Genomic DNA, 23024 nt, shown 5'->3' with positions numbered 1-23024 from the left:
GGTGACCGGGAGGGGACATGTTCGGTTCACTTATTTTTGTCGTGGCCACAACATATAAACTCGTGGGAACGTGATATTAAGTCGTGGGAACGTCATAATATCTCGTGGGAACGTCATATTAAGTCGTGGCCACGAGATCATTTTGTTGAGGTAACGACATCATTATGTCGTGGCCACGCGATGCAAAGTCGTGGCCTCAAGATCATATGTTGAGGGAACGATATATTTTTCTCGTGGCCACGAGATCATTTTGTTGAGGTATAACGACATCATTATGTCGTGGCCACGCGTTGAGGGAGCCACAGCGGCCAATACTGTAGGCCTAACCGTACCATAGACTGAGTTATAGCAGAGATGGAGATGACAGAAGAAATAACATTTTACTTTAAATTAGGAATGTCATATAAAGATATAGTGCGGTCTTTGCCATTAAGACATGGGTACGTTATAAGTGAAAGACACATGAAGCGCATTCTTAGACTTTGTCGCACGCATATTTAGGGACCGTCTCAAAATTACATGCGACATGGGCATAAACATTTCTAACTTCAATAGCATTTGAAGACAATGACTTACAGTCATAAAACCAACTGTACACTGTTCACCCAGGTCTCATGTATGAAGCACACCTTTTAGATTTTTGATATTTATGACAATAAACTGCTAAATCATATTGTAGGCCTATTTCACTACTGCCACATACCTGACACCTAGATGAACAATGTAGGCTACAGTTGGTTTTATGACTGTAAGTCATTGTCTTCAAATGCTATTGAGCTTTAAATGTGGTCATATTCTGTATATGATTCCACACAGTAGTGAAATACATAGCATTATTTGCATATGATTTAGCAGTTTACTGTCATATCAAAAATATTAAAGGTGTGCATCATACATGAGACCTATTTGAACAATGTACAGTTGGTTTTATGACTGTAAGTCACTGTCTTCAAATGCTATTGAGCTTTAAATATTGTCATATTCTGTATATGATCCCATACATTAGTGAAATACATAGCAATATTTGCATATGATTTAGCAGTTTATTGTCATAAATATCAAAAATCTAAAAGGTGTGCATCATACATGAGACCTGGGTGAACAATGTACAATTGGTTTTATGACTGAAAGTCATTGTCTTCAAATGCTGTTGAAGTTAGAAACGTTTACGCCAATGTCGCATGTAATTTTGAGACGGTCCCTAAATATGCGTGCGACAAAAAAAGTCTAAGAATGCGCTTATCTTTATAACATACCCATGTCTTAATGGCAAAGACCGCACTATATCTTTATATGACATTCCTAATTTAAAGTAAAATGTTATTTCTTCTGTCATCTCCATCTCTGCTGTAGCCCAGTCTGGTACGGTTACAGTATTGGCCGTTGTGGCTCCCTCAACGCGTGGCCACGACATAATGATGTCGTTACCTCAACAAAATGATCTCGTGGCCACGAGAAAAATATATCGTTCCCTCAACATGTGATCTTGAGGCCACGACTTTGCATCGCGTGGCCACGACATAATGATGTCGTTACCTCAACAAAATGATCTCGTGGCCACGACTTAATATGACGTTCCCACGAGATATTATGACGTTCCCACGACTTAATATCACGTTCCCACGAGTTTATATGTTGTGGCCACGACAAAAATAAGTGAACCGAACATGTCCCCTCCCGGTCACCGTAGTCATCAGAGTTAATAAGTGTGAATAATTTCTGTGAATCATTTAATAAAATAATGACTTGATTATATTTAATTTTGAACTTTTTTTAACATTAACATTTTGAAATGCAACAATGGCTGCAAAATCACTATTTAAAAGCAAATAAATTAAAGATATTAACAATATACGGCTTTTAAACTCTTAAAACTACATTTCGTGACACAACAGCAGTAGTTCCAATCAGATTCTAGAACCAAATACATGTGAAAATTTTAATATGTTAAATATGTTTTTAAAAAGTGTAAATACATTTTTTTTATTTTTTTTTATACGGTACTGGACAAAAATGATGTCTGGCCTAGGAAAATTGACATCTTCACTCTTTATTCAAATCTTATTAAAAATGTGTTAAAGATTTTGTAAGCATATTGTGTATAGCACTTGGAGTCAGTTGTTTTATTTGTGATAATGCAAAATTCAAGTCAAATTCTTCAGACATAATTTTTGGCCAGGCTGTCATTCAAAGAAATTATGCAAAAACAAGAAACAAGAACCAAAATTAATAACTGATTATGTTGCAGTTAATGTATGGGTCCTCCTATGAGATCTTATTTTTGCTAAATTATTTTGTCAGATAAACACCTTAACCAGGTTTAGTGTTTTGTTCTAATCCTCATATTTAAAATATTATATACTGTATATATATTTTTATATATAATATTACTACATTATATTTATGGATATATGTATTTTCAAATATTTTTATATTTATTTAAATATTAAATAGTTTATGTAAAACATAATTTTTTAAGCTATTATTGCCCAGCCCTATATGTGATTAAGCCACAGATCACCGATGACAGAAGACAAGCTGTAGAAGTGCGCCAAGATGAAGCATTTCTTGTAAACCAAATCCCAAAACACTGCTAGGAGAAACAAATCAATGCAGAACAACTAATGTCCATCTCTAAATCGATACCGCTATAATAGAGCTTAGGGAGATGCGGCAATGTACTACAAGATGGCCGATAGTATAGCATGACCTAAGTTCCTCGCTAAAAAACGATATTTTCCCCAAAAGGAAACCCATCAGCCCTGAATCCATTAAGAATGCCTGTGAGAGGCCTCAGGATTTGCGTCGGCCAATCGCCCTTACAATCTCCACAGCTAAATGGATCAGCCGCTCTTAACCTCGTCTCCCCAAAGGGCCTCTGAAGCACCAATTCTTCAAAGCACTATGCCCCAGCACACAGATGCAGCTTTTCACTGTGCCTCATATCCTTCGGCTCCCCAATTTAGTATCAGACCACTTCAACATCCTTCACAGAAAACAGCCATCGCACTCACACACACACCATATCTTCCACATACTGTTTCCTGTATGCCACTAATAACAGCCTTGAAGCTGCAGCCTTGGAGAAATCAAAGGGCATCAGGCTACCGAACTTCCTCTATCTCTGTTTCTGCCGTGCCAGGATGCTTTGTGGTGTGGGCAGAGTGTTTGAATGCTGAAGGACTGGGCAGGACCCAGATTTCATGAAAGATGGGAGGATTGGTGGGGGGCTTGAGTGCAGACAGAGAAAAAGAGGGGAGGAGAGATAGAGAGATGCTGCTTTTTTAAGAAAGAATGACTCAATCAGAACTGGTTATAAATTCTGAGTGAAAGAGCTCTGCAGGTCTGCGTGAATAAATTCGTTCCTGCATACAGATTCTATATAGACATGCTGTCCTTTCGGTCAACCTCTGTGAGTGTACGAGGCAGTTATCTATGCCGGAGCACGCACAATACCAACCGTAAATCACAGAAAACATCAATGGTCACCCACTGATCGCAAACACCACCGCCATTACTGAAAACAAAGAGTGAGACTAACATACACAAAAGCAAGCCAGACAGAGCTAATCCACAGCATTAAAACTCTCAGTGTGTGTTGTGTGTCTGGTAGTGTAACATCTGCAGCAGCATCAGATCAGTCAATACGTTTACATTCACTTCAAAAGTACAATTTAGTTCAGCCAAAAATTACAGTTCTGTCATCATTTACTCATCTTTTTTTGTTCCAAACCTGTATGACTGTTTCTTCTGTTGAACAGAAAATAAGATATTTGAGAGAATTTTGTTCATTTAATGAAAGACAATCAGGTCCAAAACAACATCGACTATCACGGCATGGCAAAAGAACTGGAGCCTTTTCTGAAAATATGTTGTGTTCAACAGGAGAAAGAACGTCATACAGGTTTGGAACAACATGAGGGAGTAAATTACAGAATTAAATTTTTTTGGGCCACAACTATCCCTTTAATAATTCCCAACACATAAAAACCGGTACTTACGCTAAAAATGATTATTAAACATATAAAACATACTATACAAAATGATTATAAATGATTATAAAGCTTATCCACGATTGCCATCAGAATTGTTAAAAATCAAACACAAGCAAGTTCAGATGTCTCATTAAAGATAGAGGAAGCTACATAATCAATTGTTTTAGTTTAAAAGTGAAATACTTTAATAGTGACAACCTTCATAACATTAAAAATAATGCTAAATGATATCCAATGTACTGTATATATTATAAAAGTGAAAAAAGTAACACATTTATGGTTTGGTGAGGATCAAGAAATACTGGTTTAGATGATATTAAGATGAAAGATGGGCTGCTTAGCATCTCTCATTCAGAGTGACCATGTGGTTGCTGCTGCTTTGTGCCAGCAAGCAGTGAGCTTTCCTCAAACCGGCTGCCAAAATAACTGCTGCCAATCCAAAAACAAGCTTTCATGATGGGTCTCAGAACAATTAAAACAAGCCCAAACACTCTTGATTATAATTTAAGGTGTTATGAATCATTTAGACTTTCTTCTAAGTAACACCCTGTGTCCGAATGTGCTTACTTCCCTAAGTGAAAAACTTCCCTCCTACTGAAAAACAGTACATAAAAAGAGAAGTATATCTGAATTCACAATATATGCGAATAGGCAAAAATGACCCTATACTTCTGCCGAGATTGTGAACTGTGCAAACTGTGGACACTTTACTATCCCATGATGCCACAGGAGAGAAGTTGTGAATCAGAGAAGCACCGCAATTGATGCTGTAGGTCACGTGATGAGATGTCTTAATTTCCTCAATTTAAAACATTAAATAAAAAAATTTTCATTTTCTATATTCTTTTTTTTTTTTTTTTTTTACAACAAAGTGAGTTCTTCATGCGAGTTCTTCAAATGCTGTACCTCATCAAATAGTATGCAATTTCAGGTGCAGCTACAGTTTTGTCAATCTGTAAATGGATCTAATTTCCACCTTTTACAGGGTCATGAGGCTGTTAAACCACTAAAATGTGACCTATGTGTAAAAAAGTATCTATGGTCTAACACCCAAGTGCCATATTGTGATCTTGGATCAAAACCATGTGTGTTGTGGTTGCGTGACTTGCTTTCACTGGCAGCCTGCGCGTCCATCTGTGCCGAAAGAAAGAGAGGCAGAGAAATAGAGACGGGATAGAGAGAGAGAGAATCTGGGGGGTTGAAGAGTCAGGGGGCGAGATGTAACCTGTCCCCTGCTGAATGCTTCTCATTCCAAGCAGTGACTCCCCCCTCCTCACGGGCATGAATCACAAAGCTGATCCGAGAGACTGGGGCCCACAGCAGAGAGCCAAATCACACACTCTACCGCCTCTTTCCACCGCTATCATCATCACCGGCCAAATTAGCACCTTGGTTTGAACAGTTACACAACGTGTGGGTTGACACTGCACACACAGGTGTGCGTGACTAGCTTTATGCCAGGTGTGTGCAGTGGATGGATATCTATAGGAGCTTTGAGCTCGCAGAAGCAACCTCAGACATAAGATTGGCTTTTATCTGCTGGCCCAGCACAAAGAGCAGGTTTTAATTTGAAGCCTCCTAATTCCATAATAATTACTGCCGGCTGCGGGGGGTGATGTGTGTGTGCGTGCTCACGTTTGATGCCGCTGTGGTTGGGGAGGTTCTGCTGAGGAGAAAATTTAAGCAAGGAAATGACTGGGGGAAATAGACAAAGAAGGGAAGCGTGTTGTTTCTGCGCGGCTCCTTAAAACTCAGCTGACAAGCTGTCTCAACAATTTTTTACGCCACCTACTGACATCCCACCACGATCAAATGAGCAGCCACCAAGGTGCTGCACCGATACCGCCTCAGGATACTCAACTAGGGACTGAAAACGCAAATTATATTGTTGAAATATCACCTGAGAGGTTATTGCTTTGGTATCAGTGCTGGTGGTTACAGTAACAAGGTCATGTGGCTCCGATATGAGGCTGGACGGGAACCATTTTAAATGCTAATCACTGAGACTTCCATTATGAGGCAAATTATATGAAAGCTCTAGCAGAGGCTGGCACACCTCTGGGAGAGGTAGGCAACAAATTGAAATGAACGGGCAGAGTTCCAGCGGCTGTCATTTGGCAGTTAAACGCTACAGATCAATTGAAATTTATGCCCGGAAAGAGGATAAAGTCATCAAAACAGGTTTTCCTGAGGACACGCACAAAGGATGCATGAAGATGCTGCAGTGTTTGTGGAAGCGTAGCCATTTTCAAACCCACTGAGCCTGAGAAGTCACGGATCATGTGGGACAGGTATGAGCATCAGATCTGACAGATATTGGCATCAAAAGAAAGCAACTGCGGATCCCATGATCAGCCCAATTAAAGGACATGCAAAAAAAAAAGTGAATTCTTAATGACGTTTGAGTTAAAGAGAGAGAGAGAGAGAAAACAGCTACAGAAGAGAAGATCTCACAGGACCTGCTTTCAGAGCAACAGAAGCATCACTGATCAGTGCATTCAACACCAACGCAGCAGCCTGGAGACTTGACTGAGCTCATCAGAAGAAACACTTCATCTGTCTGTTGCTCCACGCGTATTTTCAAACTCTGGACATGAGAGGAGTCTCAAACAATGGAATGGTGCAGAGGGATAAGATAGGTAAAAAAAAAAAAAAAAAAAAGGACTTCCGATAGCCGCAGAACTGAAAGAAGGTGAGAACACTGGAAGAACCAGATACACAGTAAGGGAGGGGAGCGAGAGAGAGCCTTAAGAGCAGACAGAAAGATAAAACACAAGTACCTCTGGGATGGAGAAGAATGTATGCCTGGGAGGGTTTTTTAGTTTTTAGTTTTTTTAGAGGGAGCATCTTTGTATGAGTGTTTTTACTCAGTCATGTTTAAGTGGAAAACATATAGATTCTCAATACTGACTGAAGTCAAATTGTCTGTCATAAATGTAAATTTGGTATCAAAATTCAATCTTATCCACAAGTCAAACAGTGTGCTACTTTGCATTTAGGCTTCATTTTAAAAGTGGTAATACATCAACACATATGCGAGAGAGGTGGTAAAGATGGTCAGTCTGAGGTGGAGCTAGAGGAGGGGCCACGTTGCCCCTGTGCTGAAACATTATTGGTCATAGGCTGCCAAACACTTCAAAACAGAACAAAACTACTAACTGAACCGCAGGGTGCAGACAGTTACGCCCCAATGACCTTGGTAGCACAAAGCAGGTTCATATATTCTGTCAGAATACTAACAGATATAATTTGAGTTATATCAGGCTCTTAATAAAATTGTTAATTGAAGGAAAAAAAAAGGAAAATTGATAGTTGCGTTCATCAGAAATTGATTTTGCAGTGTAGTGTCACAGAAAAAAAAAATTCATGCATATACCCATCTTTTAACTCTGGTATTTGTATTGTAGGCTACATAATAGAAGCACACAATTCTGGTAGTTTTACATCAACACAAGATTTCTGTAATAAATTCAATAAATAGGCTAGTTTTAAATGTCGAAAATTGTTAACCGCATTGTAAACACAAGGTGACGAGTTAACAAAGGTTTCATTTAAGCCATTATTTGAGAATATATTATCTGATTTCAAAAAAATCTAATAATAAGGTTGTAAATCCAAATATCAATAACGCGTACTAATAATCATACTGACATAATATGAATTTGGAGTCTGGCAGCCGCACACTTGAACTCGGATGAAAGCAAGCGCGTCTATCCGGCGACAGCGCGCGCGGAGCAGGAGCGACCCTCCCCTCCTCAAAGACCAAGACCAGTCCAGGTTAACCCTTGAACCATTCCCTGACTTAAACATGAGCAACATACCATCATAGACGCCGACAGCCACAAAATAACCTGTATAATACGTCCCCCCTAAAGTTCCTTTCGGCACTTCAACTTGCGCTCACGGTAACAGGTTGTTCCAAGAACCAACAGAAAAGTAACCTGCTCTTAATTTACTCCACATTCAAACAAGCCATTTACGTTTATTCACTGAAAATTATTAAGTAAAGCTTGTGATTGGTTAAAACAACAATTTATGCTTTTAATTAGCCATATAGTAAAATCGCAAATTTTCTAAGTAGCCTATTCTCATTTGTAGCCTCCTTACCTTGCAGCGCTACAGCAAGCAAGGTGCAGCAAACCCCGAACCGTCCCAACATCGTTCTCTCCATAGTTGCGTCTTAACTTGGCGGCTTTGTGTCGCGTCGCGTTGTTGTATTTCTCTGCAGCGTCTCGTCTCGGTACAGCTCCTTCGCGCTCACACGCAGCAGTCTAGTGCGCTCCCCCGTCCTTCTTGGCGCAAGAAATCTGATGCGGATGGCAGTGACTTGGCTGATATATTTGCACAAAAGGTGACCGTGCGCCCCTCCCCTCTCCTCTCTCTTCCCAAACGAGTAAAGTGCTACTGGAGTGAACACATTGCCAAAAGACGAGTAAGACTTTTACACGGTATACCAACGGCTAATTATAAAAAAATACTTTGAATAAAACATTATGCGAGATTAGTTTAAGAATAAGATTTATCTGTCACAGGGCTGTTTTGATGCTCTATAAATATGTAATACTCTTGCACAAAACGTGGGGGGGGTAACTAACGTGTTGTTGGCTATAGATTACAGGTTTTGTGTGATTGACTTGTTTCTAGCTCTTCCATCGGTTTAGACAATGTATTTGTGTGTCCCTTTGGAAATAGTCTCTAAGCCCACACTTGGTTTCAAACAGGCATTCCTGGGATAGCTGGAGCAAAACAGCTGCTTCACTTTTCTCAGAGTAAGAGTTGGGTGTGCGGGAGAGAGAGTGCGTTATCGAACCCGATAAGAGGAGAGGGGCTTGGGAAATGGAGTATGGCAAAGAGATGAAAGAATATGAGAGAGAAGACAGGAGGTGGAGCTTTTGTGTTGGAGGGAGAGGATGCAGTGTGATATATTCAGCTGTGTCATTCATTACTGTTATTTTGTGCTATTCTTGGGTTATGACAGCACAGCAATGTATTAAACTGCCTTTCTCATGGCGCCTGAAGTGACTCTTTGCACTTCAAAGTTCACATAGACACCGGCTATGCACAAGCATTGCTTTAGCTATACTCTAATGCCTAAAATCCAGAAGTTAGGGAATATTCAAAGGGTCCTCTAGGAAAAATGGGTTAAAGTTAAAGTCTGTTTTCAAGAAACAAATAAGGCCTTGCTTTGGGAAATTTCTTAAAGAAATATGTATTTTCCAGTAACAATAACATCAGAGATGAGGCAGACTGATATGAAAAGCATGGCTGTAAAAGGAATAGTTCAACCAGAAATGAAAAATCTGTAATCATTTACTCCCCCTCATGTTGATACAAACATGTATGATGTTATTTTCTGTGGAAATGGAAAATTATGAATTTTCATGTTGATAGTAGAGATTGTTCACAATAGTCAACCTCCAAAAGGGCTAAATCAGTGACATGTGGTTTTCCGAAATAAGGTAAAACTTTCCTGATCCCATGCTCAAATGACTGATTTTTTGAAATAAAAAATCATATTTGTTTATTTGTTTTTGAATGTTTATTACAATAAATCGGCACCAGTCATTTTTGATGTATAATTTACTACTGAAATGTTGGTCAGCTATTATATTTAATTGTCAAATAGGTAATAGAGACCACCTTTATAGATTATTTAGGGTTTTTTTAATTCTTAGGAGAATTGATTGATGAATTAATTGATTGATTAATTGATTTAGTGATTGAGAGGAACTCCCTCCCTGACCACTGAGAAAATGCAACTAGACAAAACTAACTGAGCACCATTAAAGTAGTGCACAAGCCATACAATAGCTTTGTCTGACAAACATAATGGAAAATGAGATTTAAATGGAAATCTAAAACGGAATTTAAAATCTCATGTTCCAAAAAAAAGAGCAGCATGAAGATTCTTTAAAATCCATTAAAAAAAAAAAAAAAAAAAAAAAACAGGTTTGGAACAACAAGAGGTTCCTTTAACATGAATTACTCCTGTAAAAGCTGCTGTATGGCACAGAGTTGTGAGTTTTCCTGTCTCAGCTATAGGACAGGAGAGCATACTAGTAACTGAAACCGACTCTGTGACCTTTCCACTGTCCAGACTCTGCTCTTTGAAAACATCAGAGCCTCATGTTGACCCCGAATGTTGTAGTGATCCAAAGTGTGTGTGTATGTGTGATTTTCACCAAAAGTGTCATTTTCTTTGGGAACAATACCATCAGAAGTACTCTGCATGGCTGGATGACAGAGGGATGTAATGATAAAATGATGAAAAGGGAGCGAAGAGGTTAGAAGAACTCTTTGATTCTTGTGTCAGGGTGTGACTAGCATGGGGCCTGGGGGAACAAGGGGATACAGAACAGAGGAGCGGAGAAGAGAGAAACAGAATGATAAATTGGGGCTTAAGGGAAAGGAAAGAGGACTGCACACCAGCCAAGTAAATCAGAGAATGAGTAAGGACAGACCAAAAAGAGCCTGGACCGCAGAATTGAATTTGATGCACTTTTTACATTATTTTCGCAATTATAGGTTATGTAAACTGCTCTCTCTATTTTGTATTTGCCTACATCTTTTCAGTCGCGTAATTGTTTACCCTTTTATTATATTGTTTTATATATGTATGTTTATTATAATGGTATTCCTGCAATTTTTTTTTTTTTTTGATAAATGCTGAATACACAAGACACACAGGGATGAAAAATCTTGTAACCACAGATGTTCTTTTAATAGACAAATTTAGTATAGAAGCAGGGGAAAATAATTGCCTAAATAAACCTTTTTTTTTTTACGGTAACACTATCACAGTCTTTGTTACACGTTACAAATAACAGTATGCATAATTACATGCAACGAACCCTAACCCTAACCTTAACCCTATACTGTACTTAATTAATATTACTCATTAATTAAATGTATAATTGAACTTTAACAAAGACACAAATAAAGTGTAACCAAAAAAAAGATGCACAGTATATTTCACATCAGAAATACACATCAAGGTCCTGATCACCCTGTCAGGCTTTATTTTACGATAATAACTGGCATTATTCCCCTTGTTTTATAATCATACCTGTACAAACATTGTAAAGCTTTCGGAATGAAAAAAGTAAATTACAATGTACAACAAAAACAATCAGACCCGCAAACAAGATAAACATATATTATATATCAATATAATCAATATTCCTCCGAAAAAGTCCTCCGAGTCATTTTAAATACAATCAATAATTAAGACACTGTAACGGTTGTGTAGCGTTTGTTTCTCCTGTGTTCATTAAACGTATCTTCATCTTGCATTATACTCCGTTACAGAATATATTTTTTTATCCTTTTGTTACGGACTTGCTGGCCATCCAGCTGCTCTGTCTTGAGCAAAAGAAGCAAAGCCTCGAGGACCACACAAGGAACTTTTTCGACATGGTGTGCCACAACAACTTTCCTGATTTCGCTCTTTGTGTTTTATATTTCTCCAGCCTGAGCAAGCGGTGCAAGTCACGCTTATCAGTGGATGGTCCTAAGGGAGATTTCGACACATTTGTGAAGTGGGTGCTGGTGAATAATGGATTGAAGTTTTGGCATAACATAGTCTTTAAAATTAAGTCAAGAACCATACGGTTCTACACTCACCTAAAGGATTATTAGGAACACCTGTTCAATTTCTCATTAATGCAATTATCTAATCAACCAATCACATGGCAGTTCAATGCATTTAGGGGTGTGGTCCTGGTCAAGACAATCTCCTGAACTCCAAACTGAATGTCAGAATGGGAAAGAAAGGTGATTTAAGCAATTTTGAGCGTGGCATGGTTGTTGGTGCCAGACGGTCCAGTCTGAGTATTTCACAATCTGCTCAGTTACTGGGATTTTCACGCACAACCATTTCTAGGGTTTACAAAGAATGGTGTGAAAAGGGAAAAACATCCAGTGTGCGGCGGTCCTGTGGGCGAAAATGCCTTGTTGATGCTAGAGGTCAGAGGAGGATGGGCCGACTGATTCAAGCTGATAGAAGAGCAACTTTGACTGAAATAACCACTCGTTACAACCGAGGTATGCAGCAAAGCATTTGTGAAGCCACAACACGCACAACCTTGAGGCGGATGGGCTACAACAGCAGAAGACCCCACCTGGTACCACTCATCTCCACTACAAATAGGAAAAAGAGGCTACAATTTGCACAAGCTCACCAAAATTGGACAGTTGAAGACTGGAAAAATATGCCTGGTCTGATGAGTCTCGATTTCTGTTGAGACATTCAGATGAAAGAGTCAGAATTTGGCGTAAACAGAATGAGAACATGGATCCATCATGCCTTGTTACCACTGTGCAGGCTGGTGGTGGTGGTGTAATGGTGTGGGGGATGTTTTCTTGGCACACTTTAGGCCCCTTAGTGCCAATTGGGCATCGTTTAAATGCCACGGCCTACCTGAGCATTGTTTCTGACCATGTCCATCCCTTTATGACCACCATGTACCCATCCTCTGATGGCTACTTCCAGCAGGATAATGCACCATGTCACAAAGCTCGGATCATTTCAAACTGGTTTCTTGAACATGACAATGAGTTCACTGTACTAAAATGGCCCCCACAGTCACCAGATCTCAACCCAGTAGAGCATCTTTGGGATGTGGTGGAACGGGAGCTTCGTGCCCTGGATGTGCATCCCACAAATCTCCATCAACTGCAAGATGCTATTCTATCAATATGGGCCAACATTTCTAAAGAATGCTTTCAGCACCTTGTTGAATCAATGCCATGTATAATTAAGGCAGTTCTGAAGGCGAAAGGGGGTCAAACACAGTATTAGTACGGTGTTCCTAATAATCCTTTAGGTGAGTGTACATTTTTTTTTTCTTACCATAGCATTTTTACATTATTTTCTGTTAAAATTACAAAAAAAAAAAATTACAGGTAATGCTAAATTCTTGTTGGGAGATACTGCACAAGAGGGTTTTCCTGCAGCTGAGGGTTTAAGCCAGAGACACACTTAATGACTGTAAGGCCGATCATGAATGTAATTTGATTCTTACGACTGATCGTGCCCAAACGTGCCTAGTCGGAGACAGTTGCGTTCAGTCGGTGTTCACAGTCGGTGTTTAAAATCTGCTTCAGTCATTGAAAAGTATGTAAGTGTGTTCAGTTCAGTCTTAGAATGTTTCAGCTAGTCTTCAAGTGTGTCCCCGGCATAAGTCAAGGACAGATCCATATTTTGCTCTATTTCCCAGGAATAACCGTCACAACACTAAACCCACAAGCTACATGTATCCTTTAGATCTAGCCATAACAGTCTGTCATCATGGCGGCACAGTGTCGGGATCCAACCCAAAAAGTTTGCATATTTGTACCAGTCATTTCGGCGTGGCACGTGGGCGGATGTGCTGACATTTCGGCTGCAGGGTTCATCCTCATGAGGGCTTTCAGTAGAACAATAGAGCCTATCATTCCTTCCCCTCACAGCCTGACTGAACATCTTTCTTTACACACAGAGCAAATTATCATAAACTACAGACCACACAGATCAGAGCTCAATGTGGGTGAACTGACCTTAACTCATGCCAGAGGTCAAAAGAGAAACTGAGGAAGACATGGTCTTCATTAAACACAGTCAGTGTACAGAACTGGATTCATAGCTCTGTGCACAATGACACTTACGTTTACTGTAAACTCATGAGATGACTCACTCAAAAGAACTGTGGGTTTCAAATTCACTGCCTGTGAAACAATGCACCTAATAAAAGCCTTTGTTTAATACTCACATACGACATACACACAATACACACATACTAGAGGGGTTAAAATGGGCATATATGGCTTATTTACATTGCATTAATAGTGATTTTACTGATGTAATGATGTTTTACTACTCTATATACACACACACAGTGACACACACTTATTTAAAGAGACATTAAAGGTAAAGACTTACATTATCACAAAAGATTTGTTTCAAATAGATGCTGCTTTTTTGCATCCTGCACAAAACCAGTATATTAGAATGATTTCTGAAGGATCATGTGACACTGAAGACTGGAGTAATGATGCTGAAAAGCAGAAGAAATATACTTGAAACAGTACTTACCCTCTCAATTAAAAACCATACCACAAACTTACCACACATTCAGTTACATAAATGAAATAATTTCTCTCTGAAAAAAATGTTGAAATATTCATATGCTGAAACAACATGCCTGGAGAATTTAAACCTTTATCCACTTTTAGCACTCTCTGTTTCCACACATATACGCCTGTAACACGCCTGAGGTCCATTTCCGCACAGAGTCGAGAAAAAGTGTATGTGAGCTTGAGTAGAGATGGGGGTGTTGGAGCTTAAGGCAGAGTGAGAAAAATTCAGTGGAAAAAATCCTCGACTCGCTTTAAAGATAAATAATAAAAGTTCCACAGAATGAATTAAGTGGTAAATATGGATGAACCAAAGCTTGACTGTTTATGTATGAAGCATACTAATGAGGCAGCCAGTGTGTGTGTCAATAAGTCATGCCAGCTACAAAACATTGCATAATCCCAAACACAAAGACTGCTCTCTGATCTGTGGGCACATCAAAACATATTTACACCTACAATACAGCTCAAGTTCCCACAATTGCACATGATGATTAAACCAGTGCAGTATGCAGCGAAAACAAGAGCATTTTTACGTCTAAGAGCTCTCTGAGCTCAGATTTCTTGTCTCTAGAGTCAGATCATGGCAGTGTTTGTCCACCTGTGCATCCATTAAACTGTGCTTGTCCGTGTGTGTTAGCTGGTTTATCGGGGCCCCATCTGTGTGCAGTGAGTGCCAAACCCCAGTGATGTCACCTCCCCTGAGTGGCCTCCTCCTTTGAGGGAACCCCCAGACTAACCCAAACCAGCGCACACACAAACTTCTGCTCTTTATCGACCCAACCAGCACGCTAATCCTTGCCCATTGCCTAGTTTTCTTCTCACAATCTTATTTCTTCCACATTTCCTTAACCTAATCTCCTTCCATGTTCCACCTCATTCCATTTATCCTTGTTTCTGCTTCCTCGGTCGCTCAAAAAGCCCTTTCTTTATAATTCCATATCTGTTCGTCTCGCTCTCACCCTCTATTACTCATGATGATGGTCATTATCTTATTAGCCGCCAATGACGGTGCATTCAGGAAAGAGAACCTATGACACACGCTCCGGCACAATGACGGAGCGCTGGCACCAATGCCAGTTTTATGCTGAGATCGAAGAGAGAGAGCCGGAAATCCCAGCCTAAAGCAGTCAGTGCAAGCAAGCTCCTTACCGCCATGATTTAGCACTGTGATCTCTGCTGCCAAGCTCCCGGCATACCCGCTCATCAGGACGAGTGTGGCAGGGCAGCGGAATGGCCATGTGCTCCTTTAATCAAATTACTAGATGATTCACTCATGTCTGCTGGCGGAAATAGACTGCAGAGATCTGCAAAAACATGACATTATTCAGGTTAAAAGGAAACTCAGCCATTTTCACAAGCCAAGGACAACGTAATGTACTGTACGCTCAATGCAGTAATTTTTTGAAAAGGGTTGAGGCTTCATTTACTGCTTAGGCACGGGAGCATAAATCAATAGGAATCATAATCAATACTCAGCATATGGTGAGGCGCAGCATCCCACGGGAGAGTGTGTGTGATTGTGAGTGTGTTCTTCAGGCTCGGTTGGCTTGAGCTGCTTCTGTCCCTTTGATCAAGCAAGCGGGTCTCTGTCAGCCCCCCTGCAAAAACTCACACTCACTCAGTCTCTCTCTCTCTCACTCACTCATACACACATTTCAAACGCTTTATTTGGATTTACAGTTAAGAAAGCATTAAGGGATGATGGTGGATGACGAATTATTAAAAGTTAATGCGCATGGTGCTAATGCAGCCACAATGTAAAGCAAAGTCACAGCTTGGGTGTGCATTAATTATCAATAATTCAACAGCTGATTATTCTGCTTACACCGTAGTAAGCACATAAACACATCTTGTGGGGAGAACTTCTCTCTTACATCATTGATTTAGCATCTTGTTTAGAAACAGCCCGAAATCTTGTTATCAGAGTGGTGCTTTATTTAAAATTATTATTATTTTATTTATAAATTCATTTTGAAATAAAAAATCCTATTGATTATCATATTTATTTGTAAGGAAATAACAAATAATTCAATTCAGTCAAGATCTGGAAGTACTTCATATGGCCATGCTAGTAATAATTAACACCTTAAAACATCTGTCAGCCAATCAGACTCAATCATTCAACAGAGGCATATCATGATAGATCATCATGACAGGATCCATTATACAGATAGAGAATCTGTTAATACTGAGCATATCCACAGGTCAATAGTAAAATGTCTATTTGTACAAGAGTTCACTGAGGATAAACAGGATATCTGACAATATAGTCCTCCTTTTTTCCTAATCCAGCAATCTGAAGTGTTTGTATATATAGTTCAAGTGTGAAAGATACCAATTATTAAAATAACCAGATGTTACTTTCAAGTAAGGCTGGTACTTAGGGTAGTAGTACAACTCCACGAAAGATCAAAACAACAGCTAATGCCCAGGGTTTTTGTTTTGTTTTGTTTTTTTTTTTCTTTTATTTCAGCATTATCAGTATAGCAACAAATAATTTCTTCCATTTGTGATGTACATCTGAGTGAAACAACTATTCAAAAAAAATTGCAGGGCAGGACTTGGTTCTATCCATCGGTTATCCATTTGCTAGAGGCAGATCTGAATAAGTCACCAGACCAAGTTTAGCATTTCACCTGAAAATCAAGTAAAGGGTGCCTTTATAAAGTAGATTTCCATTTCATGGTGACTTTAACCATAGATGGATAGATTGATTTAACCAATATAACCAAGATGTTTGGGGTTTTTTAAAGAAAGAAAGCACAGGGAATGAGGGAAATTTTAAAAAGAAGTTTGTTAAATGAATTCAAATAAAACAATAGATACTTTTCAAACCTGAAATGAATTCCGGACACTTTCTGTTAACATTGCAATATGTTTTATAGATGTGATGATATACATGCATGGACACCTGTGTATACTATACGTGAGAGGAGCTGAATCACCTTGGGATCAGATAATTAAAAGTAACAGCAAAAATCACTCAGAAAAAAAGTTCTAAGAAAAGTTCTGTTAAGTCTGCCTTAAGTGTCCAAATACTTTTTTGGGCAACTGTAGGCCTATATTAATGATGTTAATGGTGGTAATGGTGTTTCTGAAATGGTGCAGTTCTTCAACACTATGCATAGTACATAATGTATACACACACACACACTTCAACACTTCATCTCTTCACAATCTGACTCACGTTCTTACACCCTCAACTTCAACATCTCTCTAACATTATACACAATAGATCAATTATTCTGTCATAGAGAACGCTGCTCACCACTTCCTGGTGGAATAACGCTGCTTAATACTCTAAGTTATGAGTAATCTGACTCAGCATCTCTCACTCTTCCCGACAGTGATGACTTCACACTGCAGTCAACAGAACGAGCGCTACCACTGGCAGAAATATAAAAGAAAGGGGGAAAATGCAAGAACAATCGATTGGTTTATAAGTGGAAATAATAGATTTTCTCTGAGTGCTTTTTAAAAGCGTACAAACAAATGCACTCTTTCTCTTTCTTTGCTCAGTTCTCTCACCCTTTCTTCTCTTTTACTCCACCACATAATCCCTCATTCCCTCCTCCTGTCTGTTTGTGTTTTTTCCCCCACATCGGGCTGATCCACTCTTCATCAGCATGCAAAGCGGTTGGGTTCCAGCTGTGAACAAGGGATTGAAATGGAAATAAAGGAGAGCAGAAGAGCAGATTACACTCCTCCAGCACACGTTCTGCCTCTTGGTTGGAGAAATTGGGGAGAAGGGTCAGAAGAAAAGGTGGAAGGAAAGAAAGGGTATTTAATTCAGGTCAGAACTGGCTGTACAATGCAGGACACAACACACATAGAAGGGCACTAACAAGGGCAATATTTGTGTACTTAAGCTGCTAAGAGCACAGGGTGAAAATTAAAGAATGAACGGCATTAAAAGGAAGTTCAAATGGTAGTTTAAAGGCAACTGTAAGGTCTTGAAGGAGTATTAAATCTAATAGAGGTAAGGAACAAGTGTACATATTTTGTTGCCTTAAGAAACTAATCATACAGTTGTACCTATGCCGAACAGCCAAAGAAACTCATTCTGCAATAAAGTCAGGGCTGGAAATGACACAATGGGTCAACAAACAGAATAAAACATGCTATTAGATAAATTTTTTTTTTGTTTAAATCAGGCAGCAAGAGCTGAGTGACAGTCATGCTTGCAGGTTGCAGGCCACTTTAATGGGCAAGAGTCTTTGTACTCACCCAACCATTACTCCCATAGGGCAAGGAATAGTAGCAGTGCATTGTTATTCATGAAATGCTGTGTGTGCTGTGCTACAGATTTAAAACACAGCCAGACATGAGACACAGCTGTAACAGAAGCACCATGGTCGTGATGAAAAATGAAAAAGAGGGTCATTCATATATCAAAAGAGAGGGAAGCACGACTCCCCATTACTGTAGAGGAGAAGAGCCTCAGGCAAACGCATAATGTAACACTAAATGTCTGTCTGTTACATTTGCGCAGCCTTAAAGCAGGTTCAAGACTTTCATCTGCTTCTGAGTATGCAGATGACTTTCTGAATGAGACAAAGTGAGATGCAAAGTTATAATCGCTAACACAGTTTCGCAGAAATTATTCAAGTACTTTTAACCCACATATTTCCATTTCTGCTCTGTTAGTCATTTTCCTAATTAACCTGTAGTGTAGCAGACACCTCACTTTCATTTCACAAGTTTCAAAGTCTCTTCTGTCCCTTTGAAAAGACGACGATAGGGAATGCAACACAGCCTGGCATGCTAATGGATCTCAGAGCAATGACACAATGTCTCCTTTCTGGAACACTGTCCCAAAATTTCACTGTCCTGACTTTGACTGTAGCATTAGCATTCCATGTGAGCTCTCTCCTGAGCTTTCTCCTTCAAAGGCAAGGGGACAGTCAGTGTTCTGTAGACAGTGGTCTCAATGTCTCACAGTGGCTCCGCACTACCTGATGGACAAGCTCTAAGACTGGAAGATAAAAGAATTCAGACCTGGTAACTCTTTCTCCAGCTCACCAGTTCTCTCTCCCAGTTCTGATACAGCTCAACTGCACGAACATGCAGACTGTAAGAAATAACAGGAAAAAGATTGAGAAATGGAATGATGGAGAAAAATTCATTGAAAAGACTATCACTGAGGCTTGCCATATACTGTACCATTCAAAGGTTTGGGTTCAGCAAGATTTTTTATATTGTTGTTTTTGAAAGTAGTCTTTTATTCTCAACAAGGCTGCATTTATTTGATCAAAAATACAGTAAAAACAGTAATGTTGTGACATTTTATTATGATTAAAATAACTTTTCTAATTTAATATGTTTTAAAATGTAATTTATTCCTGTGATGGTAAAGCTGAATTTTCAGCATCATTACTCCAGTCTCTAGTGTAACTTGATCCTTCAGAAATACTAATTTGGTACTCAAGATTATTAATGTTGAATACTGTTGAGCTGCTCAGTATTTTTGAGGAAACCAAATAGATTTTTCAGGATTTGTTGATGTATAGACAGTTTGTTTTTCTTCAGAATCATACCAGTGTAAATGTCTTTACTGTAAATCTTTATTTACTACTTTATATTCATAATGAAAGCTATACCTGATTAATCAGCGAAACAGCAAGCCAGACAGCAAGTATGAATATGACTGGAGGTAGAAGTACACTGTTAGAAAAATCTGTAGAAATTACAGTATTACTGGCAGCTACTTGCCAGTAACTTACTGTAGATTTAAATTGATGTTATTTACTGGCAACAATTTGTTCAAAATTAAATGAACATTAAACTTTAACAAGTCTTTATCTTTACAGAATAAAACTAAAATAACATCCTCATGCAAAGCATTCTGGGAACCAAAATCTGAAGGAAAAAAACAGAAAAAGGTTGATGAAGATTTCTGGTTCCCAGAATGCTTTGCATTAGATTGTTATTTTATAATTTTATTCTTTAAAGACAAAGACTTGTTAATGTTTAATGTTCATTTAACTTTGAACAAACTGTTGCCAGTAAATAACATAAATTTAAATCTACAGTAAGTTACTGGCAAACAGCTGCTAAACTACAGCAAATTTTTTACAGTGTAGCAATGAGCCTTTGGTGTAGGGATCACCGGGTTGCAGTCTCCCCTACTATCCTATCCAACGGTTTAACAGACAAGGTTTAACCTAGTCCCGGACTAAAATGAGATGTTTGAGTTTTTTTAACTGAAAGCAACTTGCATGCTTATAAAAGCTACTTAAATGCCCTTATTGAACTAGGTTCAAGCCTAATCCTGGCTTAGTCTAAGATCTGTCTGTGAAACCGGCCTATGTTTCCCAAATTCATGCATAATCTGGCAAGAGAAGTACACTCTGTCACACACACATTTCATGTACAATTCTTCACTATTGCATCCACCCAATTATCAGGCACTACTTACACACGGCATGCCAGAACTCTGAAAGGAATGAGGGTAGAGAAAAGTGGGAGAACTTTGCCCAAAGTAAAATCTATATATTATTCTATTCAACACATCTCTAAAACTGTAGAAGAACTATCATACCATCAGCACTGACCAGCCATAAATAATCCATTTCTGTCTTTCTAAAGAGTTCAGCCACTCTAATAACCCTAACTCATGCGTGTCTGTTCGGGCTGCTCTAACCAACTGCAGGGATCTGGACTGTTACACGAGACTTAATAAATAACTGCAGGTATGTGCATGGCTTATGTTCACATTCCTCTGGACACTGTCCGAAGTAAATATTTAATACCAAGGTGTTGCAAAATTCATATTCCTGCACGGAGGAGTGGGATGGTGGATGTGCATTGTCTGCATAAGTGAATGGGAGAGGAATGGGATGATAGGAGTAAATGCGAGCAGAACTCTGGGTCAGAAGCTGTTAAGATAAGACCACACATACTCGGGGGGGGGGGGGGGGGGGGTCAGAACAGCTGAGAGCTTATAGTGAACAGTGCATTGAGTTGAAAGAGAGGTGAAGTGATGGTAGCCACTGAGGGGGGTGGCACAGGTGAGAGAAATACAACAGAAATAGGAGAGTTTTCTGGTTATCTTTTTTTGTGTGATTAGATAAGAAGGACTTGTTTAAGAGCAAAGACAGAGACAACACAACCCCTTACAAAACCCAAACAAGCTTGTATGTGACTGTCGGCTATTTGGATGGGTGGGAACAGATTATCCTTCAGAATGTAGATGTTTCTGATAACATCATGTTTCAAGAACACATGCTAGGAGTCATTTCACACCTTACTATATAATTCACTTTGGATTAGACGGATCTTCTGGATTTACCAGATGTTTACTCATAGATACATAGATGCCTCATTAGTGGCTGTTGCTATGGGCCACTTTACATAAGCCGTCTGCCATATTGGAGCGGTCAAAGCTGGTCAAATGTCTGTGAACATTCAAAAACAAGTTGACTGAGCGTGTGCAACTGTAGTTAGACGCATATGAATATCTAAATCTGCAACAGACTTCAGCAGATGTTTTTGCTAAACTAACACAATACAACAAGACAAAGGCATCAGCTAACACAACATTTAAAAGTTACCAAAGTAAAAGTAAAAACATTCAAAAGTACCGTGGTAAAAGCCTGTAATATTAAGTTAATTAATATAAAGACAAAAACCAACACATTCTCATCTGTGAAAGGTTATCCCATTTCTTCTGGAGTTTTTTGGCCTTCAGTATGAATATGTCAGGCTTCCTGTTATCTATAAGCTAGGGTGCTCCAAAACAATGACAAAATTCACATTTAGAAGATATAAGCATTTAAAACATAGTCTCTCACTTCCACCAATATGGATCAATGATTTTGATGACATCACTCTGCACTTCAGCTTCTCATTAGATTTTCTGTCCAATCAAATGCTCTCTAGAATCTGAAGAATCCTGTCTCCTACATTAGACACTGAAGCTGTGACTGAAATCGGTCAATTGTTAAAAAAAATAAATAATAATTAACATGGTGAATGGGACATAGTACACTACATATAGGGGATAGGAAACGATTCAGACATTGTAAAAATACTTTCCATTGGGGCGAATGGAGTCTGGTTTCACGTTAGTGTCACGTGAACCGCCGCAGCGCACACAGTCCGTTCCAGAGATACGATAGCACAGAGCGGATCATATGTGCCAGTCGGCGCATACCAGAAAACGTATCAGACCCATTTGAATTCTGCACAAAATGCTATATTTTACAATGATATAGGAGTTTTGGAGGAGAAACAGTTAGAGATTGAAAACTGCGGCTTTACCGAGCTCAACAGCTCTTGCCGAGCTGTAATATAAACAAAACACTACTGGCTATTTTAAAAAAGGGAGATGAGCTGATGTCCTGCCCTGTCTTCCTGTTTCCGTGGAAGAAACATTGAATAATGCTGCGCATTTAATCTTGGCGGTTTCACAACCAGAAGCTGCGCAATGTTGTGTCATCATCGATTCTTACTGTGAGTGATGACACGCTGAACGTTCTAAGATGGCGGGCGCGCCAACGTGTCTGAAGAGGTCAAATGTGGCATCTATACATCATAGTCAATCTCACCTTTATGAATGTGTGTCTGTTTTCTTTCTCAGGAGATTTAAAACCTGAAGACCCTCGAATATTACGATCTCTTTGCAATGGACCCCCTTGCTGAAACAAAGTAAGGTGTAGGCTATATTTATGTTCCATGTGTGAGACAAACAGTGTGATATCATAAGCAACAGTTATGCAAAATTAAATGGATTTTCAGCTAATATTAAATATGATGAATATATATATGTATATAATAAAAAAAATTTACATTACCTGTATAATATTCAGTGTCATTTTTTTACAAACCTGAAAAGAAACATTTTCAATTCAATTTTATTTGTTTAGATTTATATATATATATATATATATATATATATATATATATATATAT

General features: G+C 38.9%; 1 protein-coding gene across 1 annotated transcript in view; it reads right to left on the bottom strand.

Annotated features, from left to right (window-relative positions):
• bcam (basal cell adhesion molecule (Lutheran blood group)) overlaps window positions 1-8294 on the bottom strand; it is a 51406-nt gene extending 43112 nt beyond the window's left edge. Inside the window, exon 1 of the mRNA XM_081388300.1 lies at window positions 8103-8294. Within this exon, the coding sequence (XP_081244426.1) occupies window positions 8103-8166 (64 nt within the window). The 5' untranslated portion in view covers window positions 8167-8294. The remainder of the gene's footprint in view (window positions 1-8102) is intronic.
• Between the last annotated feature and the right edge of the window lie 14730 nt (window positions 8295-23024).

Source organism: Scardinius erythrophthalmus, assembly GCF_964197995.2.
Source record: "Scardinius erythrophthalmus genome assembly, chromosome: 16".
Classification (NCBI taxonomy): Eukaryota; Metazoa; Chordata; class Actinopteri; order Cypriniformes; family Leuciscidae; genus Scardinius; species Scardinius erythrophthalmus.
Note: the sequence above shows the minus strand (reverse complement) of the source record. Positions and strands in the feature narration are given on the sequence as shown.